The following is a 15,274-nucleotide window of genomic DNA, read 5'->3' on the forward strand; positions in this document are numbered from 1 at the left end:
CCTCTTCTTGTTTCTAATTTATATATTTGTAGATCTCATAAAACTGAATTTATATAATGATTTGGTTTTGGCTTTGGAAACTCAGTTATTAAAATATTGGGAAATTGTGTTGTGCGTACTCGGGAAGAACGTTTTCTTTAGCTATAATATGATGTAATTATGATTAAATATGAAATAAATATTTAAAATACTTGTGTCGAGTGACTAATTTTTGTATATAATAATAGATTTATTAAAATTGGATAAAATGTTTTGGCCTGAAAATTTTTAAAAAATAATCACTTTCAATGATTTATTAATAATCAAAGTTGTGATTAAGCATCTGTTTGATCATGAGAAATCAAAGAAGCCCAAATTATTTCATTCAAAAAAAAAAAAAGAAGGAGCCGGCAACATTTTTTTCAAGGGCAAACACGGAAGTAAACTATGGACACGTGTGCGAGTAACATGCAAGCCTATATAAGTTGATGAAAGAATGTATATATCATAAAAGAATGATGAAAAAGAACTTTGAGCGTGTAGATTTACACTATATCACACACAAATATATCCCTCGAAGGGACGACGACTAGTGAAGACATCTGAAACGATCAAGGCTTGGTGAAGCCAATGTCAAAAGGAACATGAAGGGGCTTCATCCAGTCCTCAGCTCGGGAAGTGGGACCACCTCTCAGGAACTGGCCGGCGGTGAACTGGGTAGCTTCAGCCTTACTGATGAGGCCCTTGTAACCTGGCCACTTAACCCTCTTGGCAACATTAGCGCCAGGTCCTTCGTTGTTATACTCTGCGTAGTATAATGTGTTGAGGTAAATGCTTCCTGACCATGGGGTCCACCCATCGGGTTGAATGAAGTCAGCTATTCTGGATTCCATCACCACAGTTCTAGCATATTGCTTCCACGGCCTTCCCAGGTAGGATCTAATCTTGAACCTCACCGGGAACAGAGCGCTCTCTGGAGCAATGTCGCAGTTCTGGATGACTGTTCCTGTGGGTGCGTTCTTCTCGGACGTGCCATCTGCCGTCACTGTGTTGAATTGGTTGTCCATTGGCTTCCTTACGATGATTCGGGAGCTCTGGATCAACGTGGTGGACATTCCAAAAATGAAGTCAACGGTACCGGAGATGTCGCAGTTCCTGTAGAATTGACGATTGCTTTGAGCGTACAACGTGTCCTGGAAACCCACGAAAGAACAATCGAACATAGCCGACATATCTCCCTGGTTCCTGAATGCCACTGCTTGGTGCTTTTCGGGACCCGCGGTGTTCATAAATGTCATGTACTTGCCGATGAACCCGTTTGCGGTATTTACTGCGTGCAGGCACAATCATTCAATTACAACTATCATCATCACGTATATAGCAATGTATGTATGTTTTGGGTAAATATGCATCAGAAAGGAATAGATTGGCAAGTTACCGAAAGTAGCTGAGTTCGATGTGGTGTAACCATCGACATTGTTTCTGTTACCGGTGACGATGGTTTTATCAGTGCCCTCACCGTACATAAGGATATTGACGGCCGTCTTAGGAATGACGACATACTCACGGTAAGTACCAGCCTTGACTTGGATGATATATCTTCCTTTGAAACCCTTAGGATAAGAGTTAACAGCGGCCATGATGGTCTTGAACTGGCCACTGCCATCCTGGGCCACCACAACGTTGGGCTTGATATGATGTCCCCTTCCCCTCGCTACGTTGGCCAACAGCTTGCGGTCAGCGGCTGAGAACCAGGTCGGATACCCTTCGCTGTCCACCTCAAGAAGACGACGAGAAGCAGGGTTCACTTGCACCTTCAAACCAAACTGGTTCAGGATGCTTTCTAAATCAGCCATAATATCAAGGGCTATGCCGGTGAGCTTCCCCACGTTGTCCAAACCATTCTCCTGAAGCTGAGACTTGATCTGTTGGGCACCGTCGACGTTTTCGTCGTAGCCATCCATGCAGGCCTGTTGGTAGGAGACGACAGAAGCGAGCCAATTCTTGAAGTCAGGGGATCGATCGCTCAAGGATTGGACGCTGTTGTTGCCCAGGAAGTCAGTGGAAGCCTGGAGGCTATCCATGGCGAATTGGAGCAAGTCCTTGCAGTCATCGAGGGCCATCTTGACGATGCCTTGGGAGCTGTTGCCTTGTTCAACGCTGAGCTTATCGCTCATGTTCAAAGCCTTGATGACGTTGTTGGTGGTGGCTTCCAAGGCGGCGGCTATGAATGCTTTTGGGTCTGAGCTGTTCCGCACGCTGCCCAGAGTGTCGTGGCAAAGCTTTTGGTCCTCCGTGTTCTGGCACATTGCTTTCACCGCATGCTGGCGTTCCGTGACCTGAGGGTCTGTGTCTTGTTGTGAACCACCACGACGGCGCCGATCACCACCCCAACCACAAGGATGAGGGAAACCGCAGACACAATTATTTTCCCGCTCATTTTTGTTTTGTTTTTAATCAATTTTTCTTTTGTTCCCCCCCAGCCCCCTAATGATTTATTGTTTCAAGGGGAGGATGACGGATGCTGCATGGAGGTATGCATTACTTGTGTTCTTATATACCGCTCCAGCTTCCATAATTAGGAAACCAATAAAATCTGCATTTTGCATGAAGAATGACTGGCCCGTACGTACGGACGCGAGTGTCGTTCATTCCTTGTTTTGAGAGGTGCTGCTATTTCTTCTCTCGCATATATCCTGTAAAAAACACTTATCCTACCTATAATAGGGGTTCATTGTTCATTTTTTTTTTTTTAAAAAAAAGAGAGGCTCCTTGTCTTTGTCGGCTCTCGGCATAAAACCTTTTATTTTGCCCAAAATTAGCTGAGATCCCTTTTTGTGCTCTCCTTCTCTCAAGTTGCCCAATGTTACAGGATAGTCAAATTGTCGATCTAGGGGGCTTCAAATAGCTTTTTCATTTTACCTTCAATAATAGGATTATACGAGGTTGATGGGGAGTCTGAAGCATAAAGGGACTGTTATTTTTTTAAGTCTAAATATGATAAACATATTATTTAATAGAAACACATTTATCTCGATAAAAATAATACATTTGATGAGTTATTATTGAAAAGCTGAATAATTTTATATTTTAGTTGAAATTTTGTTTGTATATCGGAAATCTCACATCTAATATAATTCTTTTGTAAAATATCTGAAAATAAATCGATGTAAAATAGAAAATTTAAACAAGTCACCAGTCATTTCTTTGATATCCCACTCTATACATAGAAACCGCTTAAATTTCTCGTGTGCACATTCCGTGCAGGAATCAGTTTCGGTGATCCTTGATGAGCACAACTTAAACAAATGGATTGCAAGCCCCAAAATAAAATTTAACTTTCTTTAAGGGAAAAAGAAATCCTTAAACCGGCGCATCATATGACAGAGCAGGGCGTAAATTGTGATTCGGTTCGCTTTGGGAGTCAAGTAGCATACGGGCCAATGGCCCATTAGTTACACAAAATCTTCGAATTCTTTTAATTCAATTCTTCCTAGAGGGACAAAAAACTAAATTCACCAAAGGCAATCACGGTCGTGATAAACGTTACCTTTAAAACGAGATGTTATCTTAACCTGGTGCAGGTGGTTTGACATCCTTTCCTCGAGCAAAATCTAGCTTCAAGTTTTATGCAGATACTACAATCAAGACGTCTCCTACTCCCATGGCAACACCGTGAGGTCCATCAAATTATGGCAAATGAGGCAAAAGCTTCTGCTCCAGAGCCTCTACTTCTCCCAAGTATAAAATTATTAATAATAATTGATTAGCGTAACGATTAATAAAATATAAATAATCACAAAATGAAAAAACAGTCTTAACATTGACCTCGGCATTGGTGAAGTTTTGCATCATCCGAACCTCAGAACGGTCGATGGACATGATAAGTAGTGACATCACACTCGTCTTAATAAATAAGCAATGTACAGAATATTTCAGACATATTAATGAATTATGTTTCAATCAAGCAAGAAACGTCTTTGATCATTTCTTTCTGATAAAGAATGGTCCATTAACATGATCTCCGCTTTGAGAAGACACACCCCTCTATTGCAGCGTTTTTTCCCGAGCAATTAAGTAGAGATGGCAAATATCTCAGCAGAAAGGCATGGAGTAAACAGTGAAACCAGGTGACAGTAAAAAGAATAAGACGCGGCAGGGAACATCGACGAACCTCATGGATTATGAACAAAATGAATGCGGCGTAAACATGGCATATATAACCATGTTCCATCTCTTATATTTTTTGCATGCACATTGTGCATATGCTCACAGATACAGGGTGAAAGATACAGAGATCAATTTGGAGTATCACCAGCAGGTCCAGGTCGTGCATTTAATAAAGGTTGAAGAGCTTTGACTACAATGCTCATGTTTGGTCTGAAGTCAGCTTCATATTGCACGCATAGCGCAGCAACAGCAGCCATCTGTAATGATCAAAGCATCACGTGGTTATAAATCAATTTAGCTATATGTTATGTACATTAGTTATTCTCAAATCTCAACTGCAGGTGTATTGAGGGCGTGTATGCATCCTATAAAAGCTCAGGGTATCTCATGGCTTCAGGAGGCATTTTTAGAATTTAAAGCCTCTTGCACTCAAACCTAGACATTTAACTAGAGAATGTCACTGCCTTCCATTTGATCAACTAATTATTTATTTAATTATCAATTTCCAATTAAAGAGAGTGATAAAACCGAGTTTTAGATTCGAAATTTTGTCCCTTGCATAACACCAACTTCCAAAGTAAAACTCAACGATTATGCCACTAGCCATCCGCAGCAAACTAATTGGCATGCTCGTGCATTTTGATAACTTCCAAGGTCCTATTCAGATCTACTAAACTTCCGTACAGTCCACACAACCTCAGCAAGGAAATACCACATAAAAATAGGAAGAAATCAAAGCATAGCAAAAAAAACTGGCTAACACCTTAGCAACAGCTTTGGGTGGGTAATCTCCTCCTAGTCTTGTATCAACACACTGCCTGACTTTATCTTCACTGAGTTTTGGTGTAGCCTGAAACACAAATCACTAGGTCTGAATAGCAAATCATAAGAAAGATGCAAAGATCTCTTCCTTTTCCTTTTACTGCCCCAATTGTGCATGTGTGTTTTTGTCAGGGTGGGGGGGAGTGGAAGGGGATGGTTTCTATGATTTTACCCAAGTAACCAGACTCTGCTGTCCACGAGGTAGGGTATGATCCACAGGCTTCCTTCCAGTCAAAAGTTCCAGAAGGACAACGCCAAAGCTGTATACATCACTTTTGGCATTCAGTTGTCCAGTCATTGCATATCTGCATCCACAAAATTAGGCAGATAACTTTACAGACTGTAGGAAAAACTCTTCACGGTGCTTAATTTGAAAGAATGATTTATCTGTCCAAATTGACCCCGATCAAATTTGGTCAAAAACAATGAAAACGTTTGAATTATGGAATTTGATACTGCTTTTTGATGAACTCTAGCAAACACTACGCCAGATTTCCAATTTCTTGTCCCAATAATTATTCAGCAATCAAGCTCAGAATTAGAAGGCGTACAATGACTTAAGACATAAAATTAAGGATATAGAGCAATAAGTGACAAGATTTCTTACTCTGGTGCATGATAACCAAAGGTTCCTAGGACACGAGTGGAATGAAGACGCGCAGCCATATCAGGAGCCTGATTTGACAAATCAAAATCTGCAATCTTAGCAACATCATCGTCAAAAATCAGTACATTGCTTGATTTGATGTCTCGGTGGATAATGTGAGGATCAGCCTTCTCATGCAAGTACTCAAGCCCTTTTGCAGCCCCCACAGCGATCTTTACTCTCTGTGCCCATGACAGGACAGGACCAGGTTGGGCTCCTTTAACACCTTTTCTGCCTGAATGTAAAATGGCAATAGTAAAATATCACACCAAATACATCTCTTAAGTTGACATGGCACCAATGTTAGCCAATATCACATTAAAAAAATGCCAGTAATCTTCTAATATAAAAAACTAACTTAACAAAAGCTAAAGTCTCAAAAGAAGCAATTAGTATGCTAACTCAAAAAACTGAAAAGGACAAATTATATACCATGTAAAATATCGTGAAGAGATCCATTAGATGCAAACTCATAAGCAAGAACACGGGAACTTCCATCAACACAATAACCAAGTAATTGAACGAAATTTTCATGCTTCAGCCTTGATACCATGGAAACCTGAAAGTTTGAGATCCAGGTTATTAATGGCTTAACCACCGCAATTATCTGAGAAAATGTAGTAAGCCCAGCCTATCAGGGATACCTGGGCTAAAAATTCATCATCAGGTTGTTTGCTAGCATCTAACTTCTTGATTGCTGCAGCCTGACCATTTTTAAGAACGCCATAATATACTCTTCCATAGGACCCCTCCCCAATCAGAGAATTGGTCCCATAATTATCTGTAATTTCTTTTAATTCATCCGCTGATATGGCAGGAACTTCAATGGGCTGGACTTTAACAGTCTGAGCACCCTGCTTTGCAGTTTCAGAAGCATGATAATTTCCATCATTTCCTGCATGAAGAGTTTTCACAATAATTTCACTGAGTCACAGATCACACAATAGAAATCAAATTACGATGAGGAAGTATTAAAATCAAGTAATAGCATCCACTTCCAATGACGCACATAAATCCAAATGGAAAGGAAATGTCACTTAAAGATGAATGATTTGATCTGGAGTTTAGACTCTCTCTCCCTCCCTCTCTCTCTCTCACACACACTCGTCAAGCCAATAAGAGATAAATTACCTGTTGAGTTTTTTGCCACGTATGGTCCTCCATTGTCAGCAGCTTTGTGGAGTTCATCCTCTTCGCAACAGCTGAAACAACTCATGATTCGTTCTAACATAAAAGTTCATACATACATCAGTTCATATCAATAGAGCCACTGATTTGAATAAGAAGTCAAAATAGAAAGGAGGCAAAAAAAAAAAAAACCCCAATAAATTCCCCCTGAATGTTCATTGCAACCAAAATGACAAAAGAAAGACGATGGTGATCAATACAATTTTCAGCACTTCAGAGAAGAACAGGGCGAATGCTCAATTAACTCATCGTTGCCGAATTTCAAATGAGCAAGCTAACCTTCATTTCAACATGACAACTTGATCAGTCATGGTGCCAACTCGATTGATTCTTGTTTTTGTTCAATACCTCGATTGATATTAATCAGAACTACTCAAAAGGGCGAGAAAAAATAGATATGGTTATAAGTAAGTATATTTTCTAAAATTATTTTATTTTCTAAAATTATTTGCATCTCATCCTTCTTGAATGATAGAATACGGTAAGTGATGGTTGAAATTTTGCAGCACTATGAGCGCTGCTATAAGCAAGCGTATCAATCCATGTAAGCTAAGTGAAAGTGGTCCGAGCAATCCCCGAGCAAACTGCTACTAAAATCCTAGCAAATAGTTAGGGATCGGTCCCAAACAGAACCAATTATTACAAATCGAGATCACATATTCCTAGAAAAATACTGATCAACATAGCCGCTTACGATGAAAATGAGATTATACGAAAAAAATGTGTAAGCAGAAAAAGTCAAGAATGGGTATGCAATAGATCGACCGGTACCTGTAATCAAATGGCAATATACTGGAGTTGAGAGATCAGAGAGCTGGAAACTAACTGGGGGAAGGTGTAGATGAAGATCTCGGCGCCAAAACCGGCGAAATTTGCGCAGGTTAAGCAGAGGAAGTGCGTAGGATAAAGAGCCCGAGCCTCTTGACTTGCTTTGAAATGAAAGATTGTATTATTACGGGGATTTTTGTCCAGCCAACGTTACGTAATATATTCCATTGCTATTTCCTTGCTTTAATTTAATTAAATTTAATTGAAATCCCTTCTCTCTCCCTTTCCAAGCCGACCTGGCTGGCCAAACTTGACTAGAAACAGTCACCCAAGAAAGTGAGCTTTTCTTCTTTCTTTTCCCACTCACTCTTCCATTGGTTTATTTCTTGAATTCTTTCTTTTTCTAGTCTGGGGCCTTTTGTACAGTGGTAAACTCGGGAGGCCTAAAATAATAGTAATAATCCCATATGCGATCACGATTTTTTCAAATTTTGTTTAGGAATTTCTATTCCATTTGCGTAATCGCACTTCATGTATCGTCCAAAAAGAAATTATCCCCTCTCTTTCTAGATGCTCATAATTAACTTGTGACCGGCATTGGCTCCCGGTTATGAAATTTCAAAGCCACACACTACGTGACCATTGAAACCGACAAGGCCCTAGCTTATATTTTACGTTATTTAAGCTAAGTAGCACCTTCGTTGGCCCTGGCCCATTTGAATTAGTTAAGCTTGAGCATCTGTCACATGCTTGCCATCGATTCTAACCAGTCTGTTGCGAAAAAACTTCATTTGACTAGTATAACAGTACTCTCTTTCATCCCTATCATGCGTAAGGTGTCACTGATTATCTCACAAGAAAAGATAGCTAATTTAACTGTCTATAAATTTTCACGTTTGCATTGCATTCTCTTTCATAATCAATAACTTTAGATGAAAATGATATTAAAAAGTTATAACATATACCCGTCAAATGACTTATGATAAAGACAAGACGGGGTATATTTTCATATGTGAATACTAGAATTTTGAGGTGTGGATCGACTTGTGGTTAAGTAGAGTGACAGAGCAGTGGTTCAAAATTTTAAACCAGCTTGTTTGATTATTCGCTTTCGCATTTATATATGTTTAATCAGTTCACAGACGCGTGGAAGGGATGAAAGTCAAACAAATAATAGAAGTTTGGTAGAAAAGGTCAGCTTCGTTTGCTGTTAAACGATGGCATATCAATCTAACCTAAAATCAAGTACGCTTCGGGAATAGTCCATTTAGTAGGTACGAAGAACATTTCAATGCACATTCATGAATCAGATCCCCTAAAAAAAAAACATGCATTCTCAAGAGCATGGACGAATTATAAATTATACTTATCTGTCTCTTATTGTAAAATTCAATCTTTTGAATTGGTTTATATCTATTTATAAAATTATTTTAGGTTTTTCTAAATAATAAATATATTTTTACTCACTTTATCCTTAATTAATATACTCCATCTCGTTATCTTTTTCCCATGCTTTTTTTCCCCCAGTTTTTTCTCACTCACACTTACCCATTTATAAATAAGGGAATATTTGAGAAAAAGTATATTTTTAATATATTTATTACTTTTAACTAATTTTATCAGTTTTCTTAAAGTAGGTAATATAATTAAATGGGTCTTATAATAAGAGACATATGGAGTATATAGTAATACCTTTTGGCTTTCGGCAGCTGGGATTTAAACATGTGCGCGTATTACAGCCCCTGTTTCAATTATTCCCATAAAATTGATAACTACAAAAAATGCACTTGGCTGCCTCCGTTTGGCAAGTGAAGCTATTAAAATTACTTACCCTATGTTTGGTACAAGGAGATGAAGAGAATGATAAAAAAACAATAATAAGTTTGATTTAAAAAATAAGAAAAATGAGATTTTAAAACTTTGATAGAGAGAATATGTAAGATAAAAGAATAATAAAGATTAATTAAAAACTTTCCACTTTATTTATCTAATTTTTTAAATCGAGTTTATTAATATTCTGCGTACCAAACAGAACTTTAAGAAGCAACTAAAGGTGGAGGGAAGCTTGTTAGCAAGAAAAAGGTCGGAGGGAAGCTGCCTCTCGTCATCAGGGGTCAGCAGGAAGAAGCCCCACGCTGATTTCCCGCGTTGGACGGGTCAGTGTTTTCAGTTCTTTCAATAACCATCTTTAATTCTTTATATGGGCTGCAAGTCTCGCAGATATTATTCCAGGACTATAGAAACTTTTTCCCCCTTTTGAATTACCAGCACTGGCGTAGATTTGTTCTTGCCAATTAATTTCGTCTACGCCGCAACTACGCCTCGTTTTGCCTAAAACAGGCTTACGACTATGCCGTTCAAACTGAAGAGTATAAAATAATACTACCTCTAGTCATTATCATTAATATATATATATATATATATATATATATATATATAAGCTTGTTAGAAAATTATATTTGATTTTCAACATATAAGACTTCAATTCATTTTGTAAAAAAATTATCCCTATTTATTGAAAGAAAATCTCACTAAATGCGTACGACTAAAGATAATAATTTTGAAAAATTAACATATTTATGATTAATAACAAATTTGACTAATTTTTTCTTATATTAAAAAACGAAGTTAGTATAACAAATGAACGTGAAGGCGGAAGGATCAGGGGCAAAGCAAATAAAAGGCGGTTGAATTGGGGAATCATGACATGTATCCACGAGTTGGGCATATATGGATGAATTTAGGGGCACAGCCAACACTGATGACGGAAGGAAGGAATCCAATTCACGAACAATTAGTCTGAAACGGCCCTCTATCACTCATCACAAACCAAGGCGAAAACTCTCGTAATTAACGCGCCCCGCCACGTGCATGTTTTCTCCCACGAATAACATTGCCTCCTTATACTGTAATTATGCAAGTTAAATCCTGCATGGAATAAAAGCTCCCTAAATGTTGATATCTTAGATTGGATTAGGAGTTTAGGACGTGGTTTGAATAAATATAATCTCTTATTTAATTCTTAAGATTTTTTCATATTGTCAATATGGTTTTGATTAGAGCTTAGACCTATTTTTTCTTTGTTTTTCAAGTCTTTTAAATGAATTGGATAAGATTGATATTTGAATATTTTCCTTCATTCCTTTCTTTCTTTCCAATTTCTCCCTCCTTTATCGATAAATAATATTGAAATCTATTCTGTTTTTACCTGACACAATGATCGTTTCACCTCAATATTTCCCTTGATCCAATCAAATCTTAACCATCCCATTTAAGTCAAATATGATACAAAATATAAAGATATGTCTGGTACCCCAAAAAAAAAAAAAACAACTACATGTTTCTGCACTCAGAATACATCGTAACAGTCATATCTGCGCAATTGAATTCCAGCTTGACAGCCGAGGAAAAATAATTCTGTTTCTGATACATGAATGAGCCGCCACGAGCAATATTGCATAATCAATAATTAAATCATAAGGAAATTAAAGTAGAATACATATCATTTTGGTTATTAGATGGGAATGTTAACTATTGCAACGCAGTAGACATGCGGGGTGGAGCAAAATGACACGGGAATTATTCACCCAGAACCAAGAAGAACACCACTGATTAAGATTCGCTACTCTTAAGCTTGAGGCTTTTCCCACTTGAGTGGCTTCACAGTTTCCCAGGTGAAGTCTGGGTCATCCCTTCCAAAGTGTCCATAAGCAGCTGTCTTGAGGAATCTATGGCCACCCCTCTTAAGGTCCAAGTTGATGGTAATCATTCCAGGCCTGAAGTCGAAATTCTCCTTCACAAGTTGAAGAATATCCTTGTCTGAAATCTTTCCAGTTCCGTAGGTGTCAATAAAAACGGACAAGGGCTCAGGAACACCAATGGCATACGAAACCTGCACAAGGCACCGCCGGGCAAGCCCATTTGCCACAACACTCTTTGCGGCCTGCCTGGCAATATAGGCACCGCTTCTATCGACCTTGGTGGGGTCCTTCCCTGAGAAGGCACCACCACCGTGGGCACCCCAGCCACCATAGGTATCTATAATAATTTTTCTTCCAGTAAGACCAGCATCCCCATGAGGGCCACCAATGACAAAGCGGCCGGAGGGGTTGAGGTGAAAGATGGTATCGTCGTCTAGGTATTTCTCAGGGATGACGGGCTTAATGACATGCTCCTTAAGATCAGCAGCAATTTGATCATTAGTCACAGTCTCGTCATGCTGAGTAGAAATAAGGACAGTGTGGACACGAACTGGAACCATAGCACCATTGTCATTGGAGTACTCAACAGTTACTTGAGTTTTTCCATCTGGTCTCAGCCAAGCGCAGGTGCCATTCTTCCTAACCTCCGTGAGGCGAGCTCCTAATTTGGTTGCAAGGACATGACTCAAGGGCATGTATTCGGGGGTTTCATCAGTGGCATACCCAAACATGTGACCCTGATCACCAGCGCCAACCTCCTCTGGACGCCTAGTAAAGTGGCCGTGCACGCCCTGGGCAATGTCAGGGCTTTGCTGCTCAATGTTCACCAATACGTTGCATTTGTCAGCATCAAGACCCACCTCATCAGAGACAAATCCAATGTTGCGGCATGTATTGCGGACAATCTTCTCATAATCTACGTTGGCCTTGGTTGTAATCTCTCCAAACACCATGACCATGTTGGTCTTGGTGCATGTCTCGCAGGCGACCTTGCTGTCAGGGTCCTGCTCAAGGCAGGCATCAAGCACGGCATCAGAGATCTGGTCGCACAACTTGTCGGGGTGACCCTCATTGACAGATTCAGATGTGAAAAGAAAGCTCTCCGCCATTTTTCAAGCTGCACAGAGTAAATAAAATATCAGTCTATTAAACTATAATAGCTCAAAATAACAACAGCATAAGAGCTTATGTAGGCAGGCTCTACGATCATCAATAGCAGGTTAATGGTATGCAGCTCATGAAGGGCTTTTTTTAAAAAAAAAAAAAAAAAATTAACATACATAGTATTTTTTTTGTCCTAAATATAAAACCCATTTTGTAATGTAAATTATACTATAAAATAGTTCTTATACTTAGAACCGACGAGTATTAGTCTAAAATTTTTATTTTGTTAATTATTATCACAGATAATTTTTAAAATAACTTCGTCCATACAATGTTCATTAGATAATAAATTATGCCTAATAATATAAAAATGTTTAAACAAGATTAAAAACAAACATGCAAAGTTTTTCCCTATTTTTTTTTTTGAAAAAATTAATTTTCTTTTGTCCTAGCATTGGCTTTTTCAGATACATTCAGTGCTCATTATAATTATAAATAATAAAAAAATTGGAAAAATCACTGGTTCTACTATGCAATGTCTGTATTTTCTTCCATTGTCTGTTACTCCCGCTAACATTCCGAGATAAAAAAAATTAACCCCTTGGATTGAGAGAAAATTAGAGAGGAGAAAAAACTAGAGAGGAAAACATGAGGAAAAACAAGTTTTCTCTTACTTGGATATGAGAAAAAATGTAAGGGAAAGAAAAAGTGGAGAAGAAAATAAAGTAGACCCCACGCCTCATTTTCTCTTCAAATTTTTCTCCATATATGGAGAGATTTGGAAAGGAAAACAAGATTTCCATGACTACTCCTCCTCTCTCTTCCTCTCCATATTTATTTTTTTTAATTATATTTCTAAAGTTATTCACTTTTTTTTTAATCTTAAAACAATATTTTTATTACATAATTTGGTTTTAAAATATAATAATATGAAAATATATACAAACCAAATAACTTGATTTTAAATTATTTGATGATGCTAATGTTAGTATAATTTTTCTATTGTAATATTTAATTTAATTGTAAATATAATATATTTTGGTAAGGATATTTTAGTCATTTTAGATATATGCTAATTTTTTTTCTCTCTCTATTTTCTCTCATCCATCCAAACAAGAAGAATGATCACAACTTCCCTCTAGTTTTTCTTTCTCTCTATTTTCTCTCCTTTTATTTTCTTTCTTCTCAACTTTTCTTCTTATCCAAGTAGAGTATAAAACCAAAAGGAAACTTCTAAGTGAATGTTTGTGATAACGATGGGAAGTCTCAAAAATTAGCTAGGACTGATTGTTTTGCTCAAAAGTAACTCATGACTATGATATTTTTTTAAAAAATTTTAAAACCGTAAAATTGATATATTTTTAAAAGCCTATTAAAACACAGGTATAAGATTTTTACTTCAGTTTGCAAGTCACTTTTAGGGGGTGTTTGGTAAGCTTCGAAAGTGTTTCTTAGAAACATTTTTCTACAAAATGAAATAAACTCCTCTACATATTTATTTCGTAAACCGTAAAAGCACTTCTGAAACCATAGTTTGGTTTCTATCCAAACACTCTTTTAGTAGGCGTTTGAGTTTGCTTAAAAGTATTTTTTTACAAATCGAGATAAACTAATTTATATATTTACTTCGTAAATATATATTTACTTCGTAAATATATATTTACTTCGTATACCGTAAAATTATTTTTAAAACTATAATTTGGTTTCAAACACCTCTCGCTGACATTAATTCGAACAAAGCACTCAAACGAGATAACGCACGACCCCTATTATCTCTGATATTGAGGTTCGTTGTTTCTAGTTCTTCTCAACAACTACTTCCTCCCACTTCATCTTTGAAAAAGGAAGGAAGAAGCTTGGCTTCTTAAGTCCCTGGCCACGTTCCGATTATATCATAATCAATGTCTACAACCGAAGAACTAAATCGGGAAGCGAAAATAGCGAGCAAGGATTGTTTATAAATAAGTATCAGATCTAACCTACAGCAACACAAAGGAACATCATATTCTAATCGGCAAGTTCATTGAACGAATTTCAAATTCCGCTTCAGAAAGGGACAAAGGAGGACCTCCATAACCACGAGTGAGAGAAGTAGAGAGCAAGATGAGCCAAAACTCAACCAGCAATCCAAAAATAAAAATAAACATTCAGATCCGAAGCACTCTTGTTGTATTGAACAGAACAATTGCCATTCTATACACGAAATGCCTCCAACATAGAAGATGGAGCCCGACAGTGAAAGAAAACCTCGAAGATGCGATGCAGAAACATGAACAGAACTACGGGGAAAAAACGCACTAAGGTGTGAAAAGGGACGAGCAAGCACGCAGAATAGGGAAAGGGAAAATGCTAACCTGGAGCCGAACGAGTAAGTGCAACGGAATCTGACGACGAAGACTGGCGGGACACTACTCGCTCAAACCAGACCTCGTTGAAAGGATGCGTGACTAGGGACAATGCTTCCAAACGAATCACCTCATATTTATACTATATAACTGCCCGGGTGATTGGCTACCCGAACGGGCGGTTGTGGATTTGACTCCCAAAAGCGGAGGGATAGGATTTGCTGGGGTTGGTGAGACGAAAAATGGAGGATTTGCGCCAGCACCATTTGGGCATCTGCATAACTGGCGACTACCGGTTCTTCACCAACCCCAATTGGTCACCGCTCATCATTCGGTGTCTCCGTCCAGCGTCTGTGGAAATCTTTTTTTTTATAAAAAAAAGTCAGTCTGAGATGGAATATAAGTTGCATGTATATATCATTATATCTAAGTGATATCTTCATGATTTGTTTTTTTAAATTTAAAGGATTAAAATTAAAACTTGATCAACGCGCTAAGGATAAGTTTTCTGCCAGGAATCAAAGTGGGTAAATAAAGGCATGCCATGTTTG

At 38.0% G+C, this 15,274-nt stretch overlaps 2 protein-coding genes and 1 pseudogene across 3 annotated transcripts; all 3 read right to left on the reverse strand.

Moving 5' to 3' along the window:
* Window positions 1-590: 590 nt before the first annotated feature.
* Window positions 591-2,419, reverse strand: LOC114747293 (pectinesterase-like; annotated as a pseudogene).
* Window positions 2,420-4,195: 1,776 nt separating this feature from the next.
* Window positions 4,196-7,721, reverse strand: LOC114747329 (pto-interacting protein 1). 2 transcript variants are annotated; one of them, XM_028935645.1, is made up of 8 exons: window positions 7,577-7,721; window positions 6,749-6,841; window positions 6,262-6,512; window positions 6,050-6,176; window positions 5,579-5,852; window positions 5,144-5,276; window positions 4,913-4,999; window positions 4,196-4,406 (listed from the first exon to the last, which is right to left on the reverse strand). In XM_028935645.1, the coding sequence occupies exons 2-8, from the start codon at window positions 6,831-6,833 to the stop codon at window positions 4,278-4,280; spliced, it is 1,086 nt and encodes a 361-aa protein (XP_028791478.1). In that variant the 5' UTR covers window positions 6,834-6,841; window positions 7,577-7,721; the 3' UTR covers window positions 4,196-4,277. The 2 variants fall into 2 exon arrangements, with proteins under 2 accessions (XP_028791478.1, XP_028791479.1); XM_028935646.1 differs by lacking the exon at window positions 7,577-7,721 and adding an exon at window positions 7,085-7,317.
* A 3,192-nt stretch (window positions 7,722-10,913) lies between these two features.
* LOC114747318 (S-adenosylmethionine synthase 1-like) lies at window positions 10,914-14,839 on the reverse strand. The gene is made up of 2 exons (XM_028935631.1): window positions 14,733-14,839; window positions 10,914-12,391 (listed from the first exon to the last, which is right to left on the reverse strand). Exon 2 carries the CDS (start codon window positions 12,381-12,383, stop codon window positions 11,202-11,204), a length of 1,182 nt encoding a protein of 393 aa, XP_028791464.1. The 5' UTR covers window positions 12,384-12,391; window positions 14,733-14,839; the 3' UTR covers window positions 10,914-11,201.
* Between the last annotated feature and the right edge of the window lie 435 nt (window positions 14,840-15,274).

Source organism: Neltuma alba, unplaced genomic scaffold, assembly GCF_004799145.2.
Source record: "Neltuma alba isolate B1F8T4 unplaced genomic scaffold, ASM479914v2 tig00005275_pilon, whole genome shotgun sequence".
In the NCBI taxonomy this organism is placed as follows: Eukaryota; Viridiplantae; Streptophyta; class Magnoliopsida; order Fabales; family Fabaceae; genus Neltuma; species Neltuma alba.

Bases quoted from the DNA above. Each gene is read 5' to 3' on its own strand.
- LOC114747318 (XM_028935631.1), bottom strand. From the start codon at position 12,383: ATGGCGGAGAGCTTTCTTTTCACATCTGAATCTGTCAATGAGGGTCAC.
- LOC114747329 (XM_028935645.1), bottom strand. From the start codon at position 6,833: ATGAGTTGTTTCAGCTGTTGCGAAGAGGATGAACTCCACAAAGCTGCT. The intron at 5,853-6,049 runs GTATATAATTTG...TTTTACATTCAG, and splicing joins TCTTCACGATATTTTACATG to GCAGAAAAGGTGTTAAAGGA. The intron at 4,407-4,912 runs GTGTTAGCCAGT...TGATCATTACAG, and splicing joins CACCCAAAGCTGTTGCTAAG to ATGGCTGCTGTTGCTGCGCT.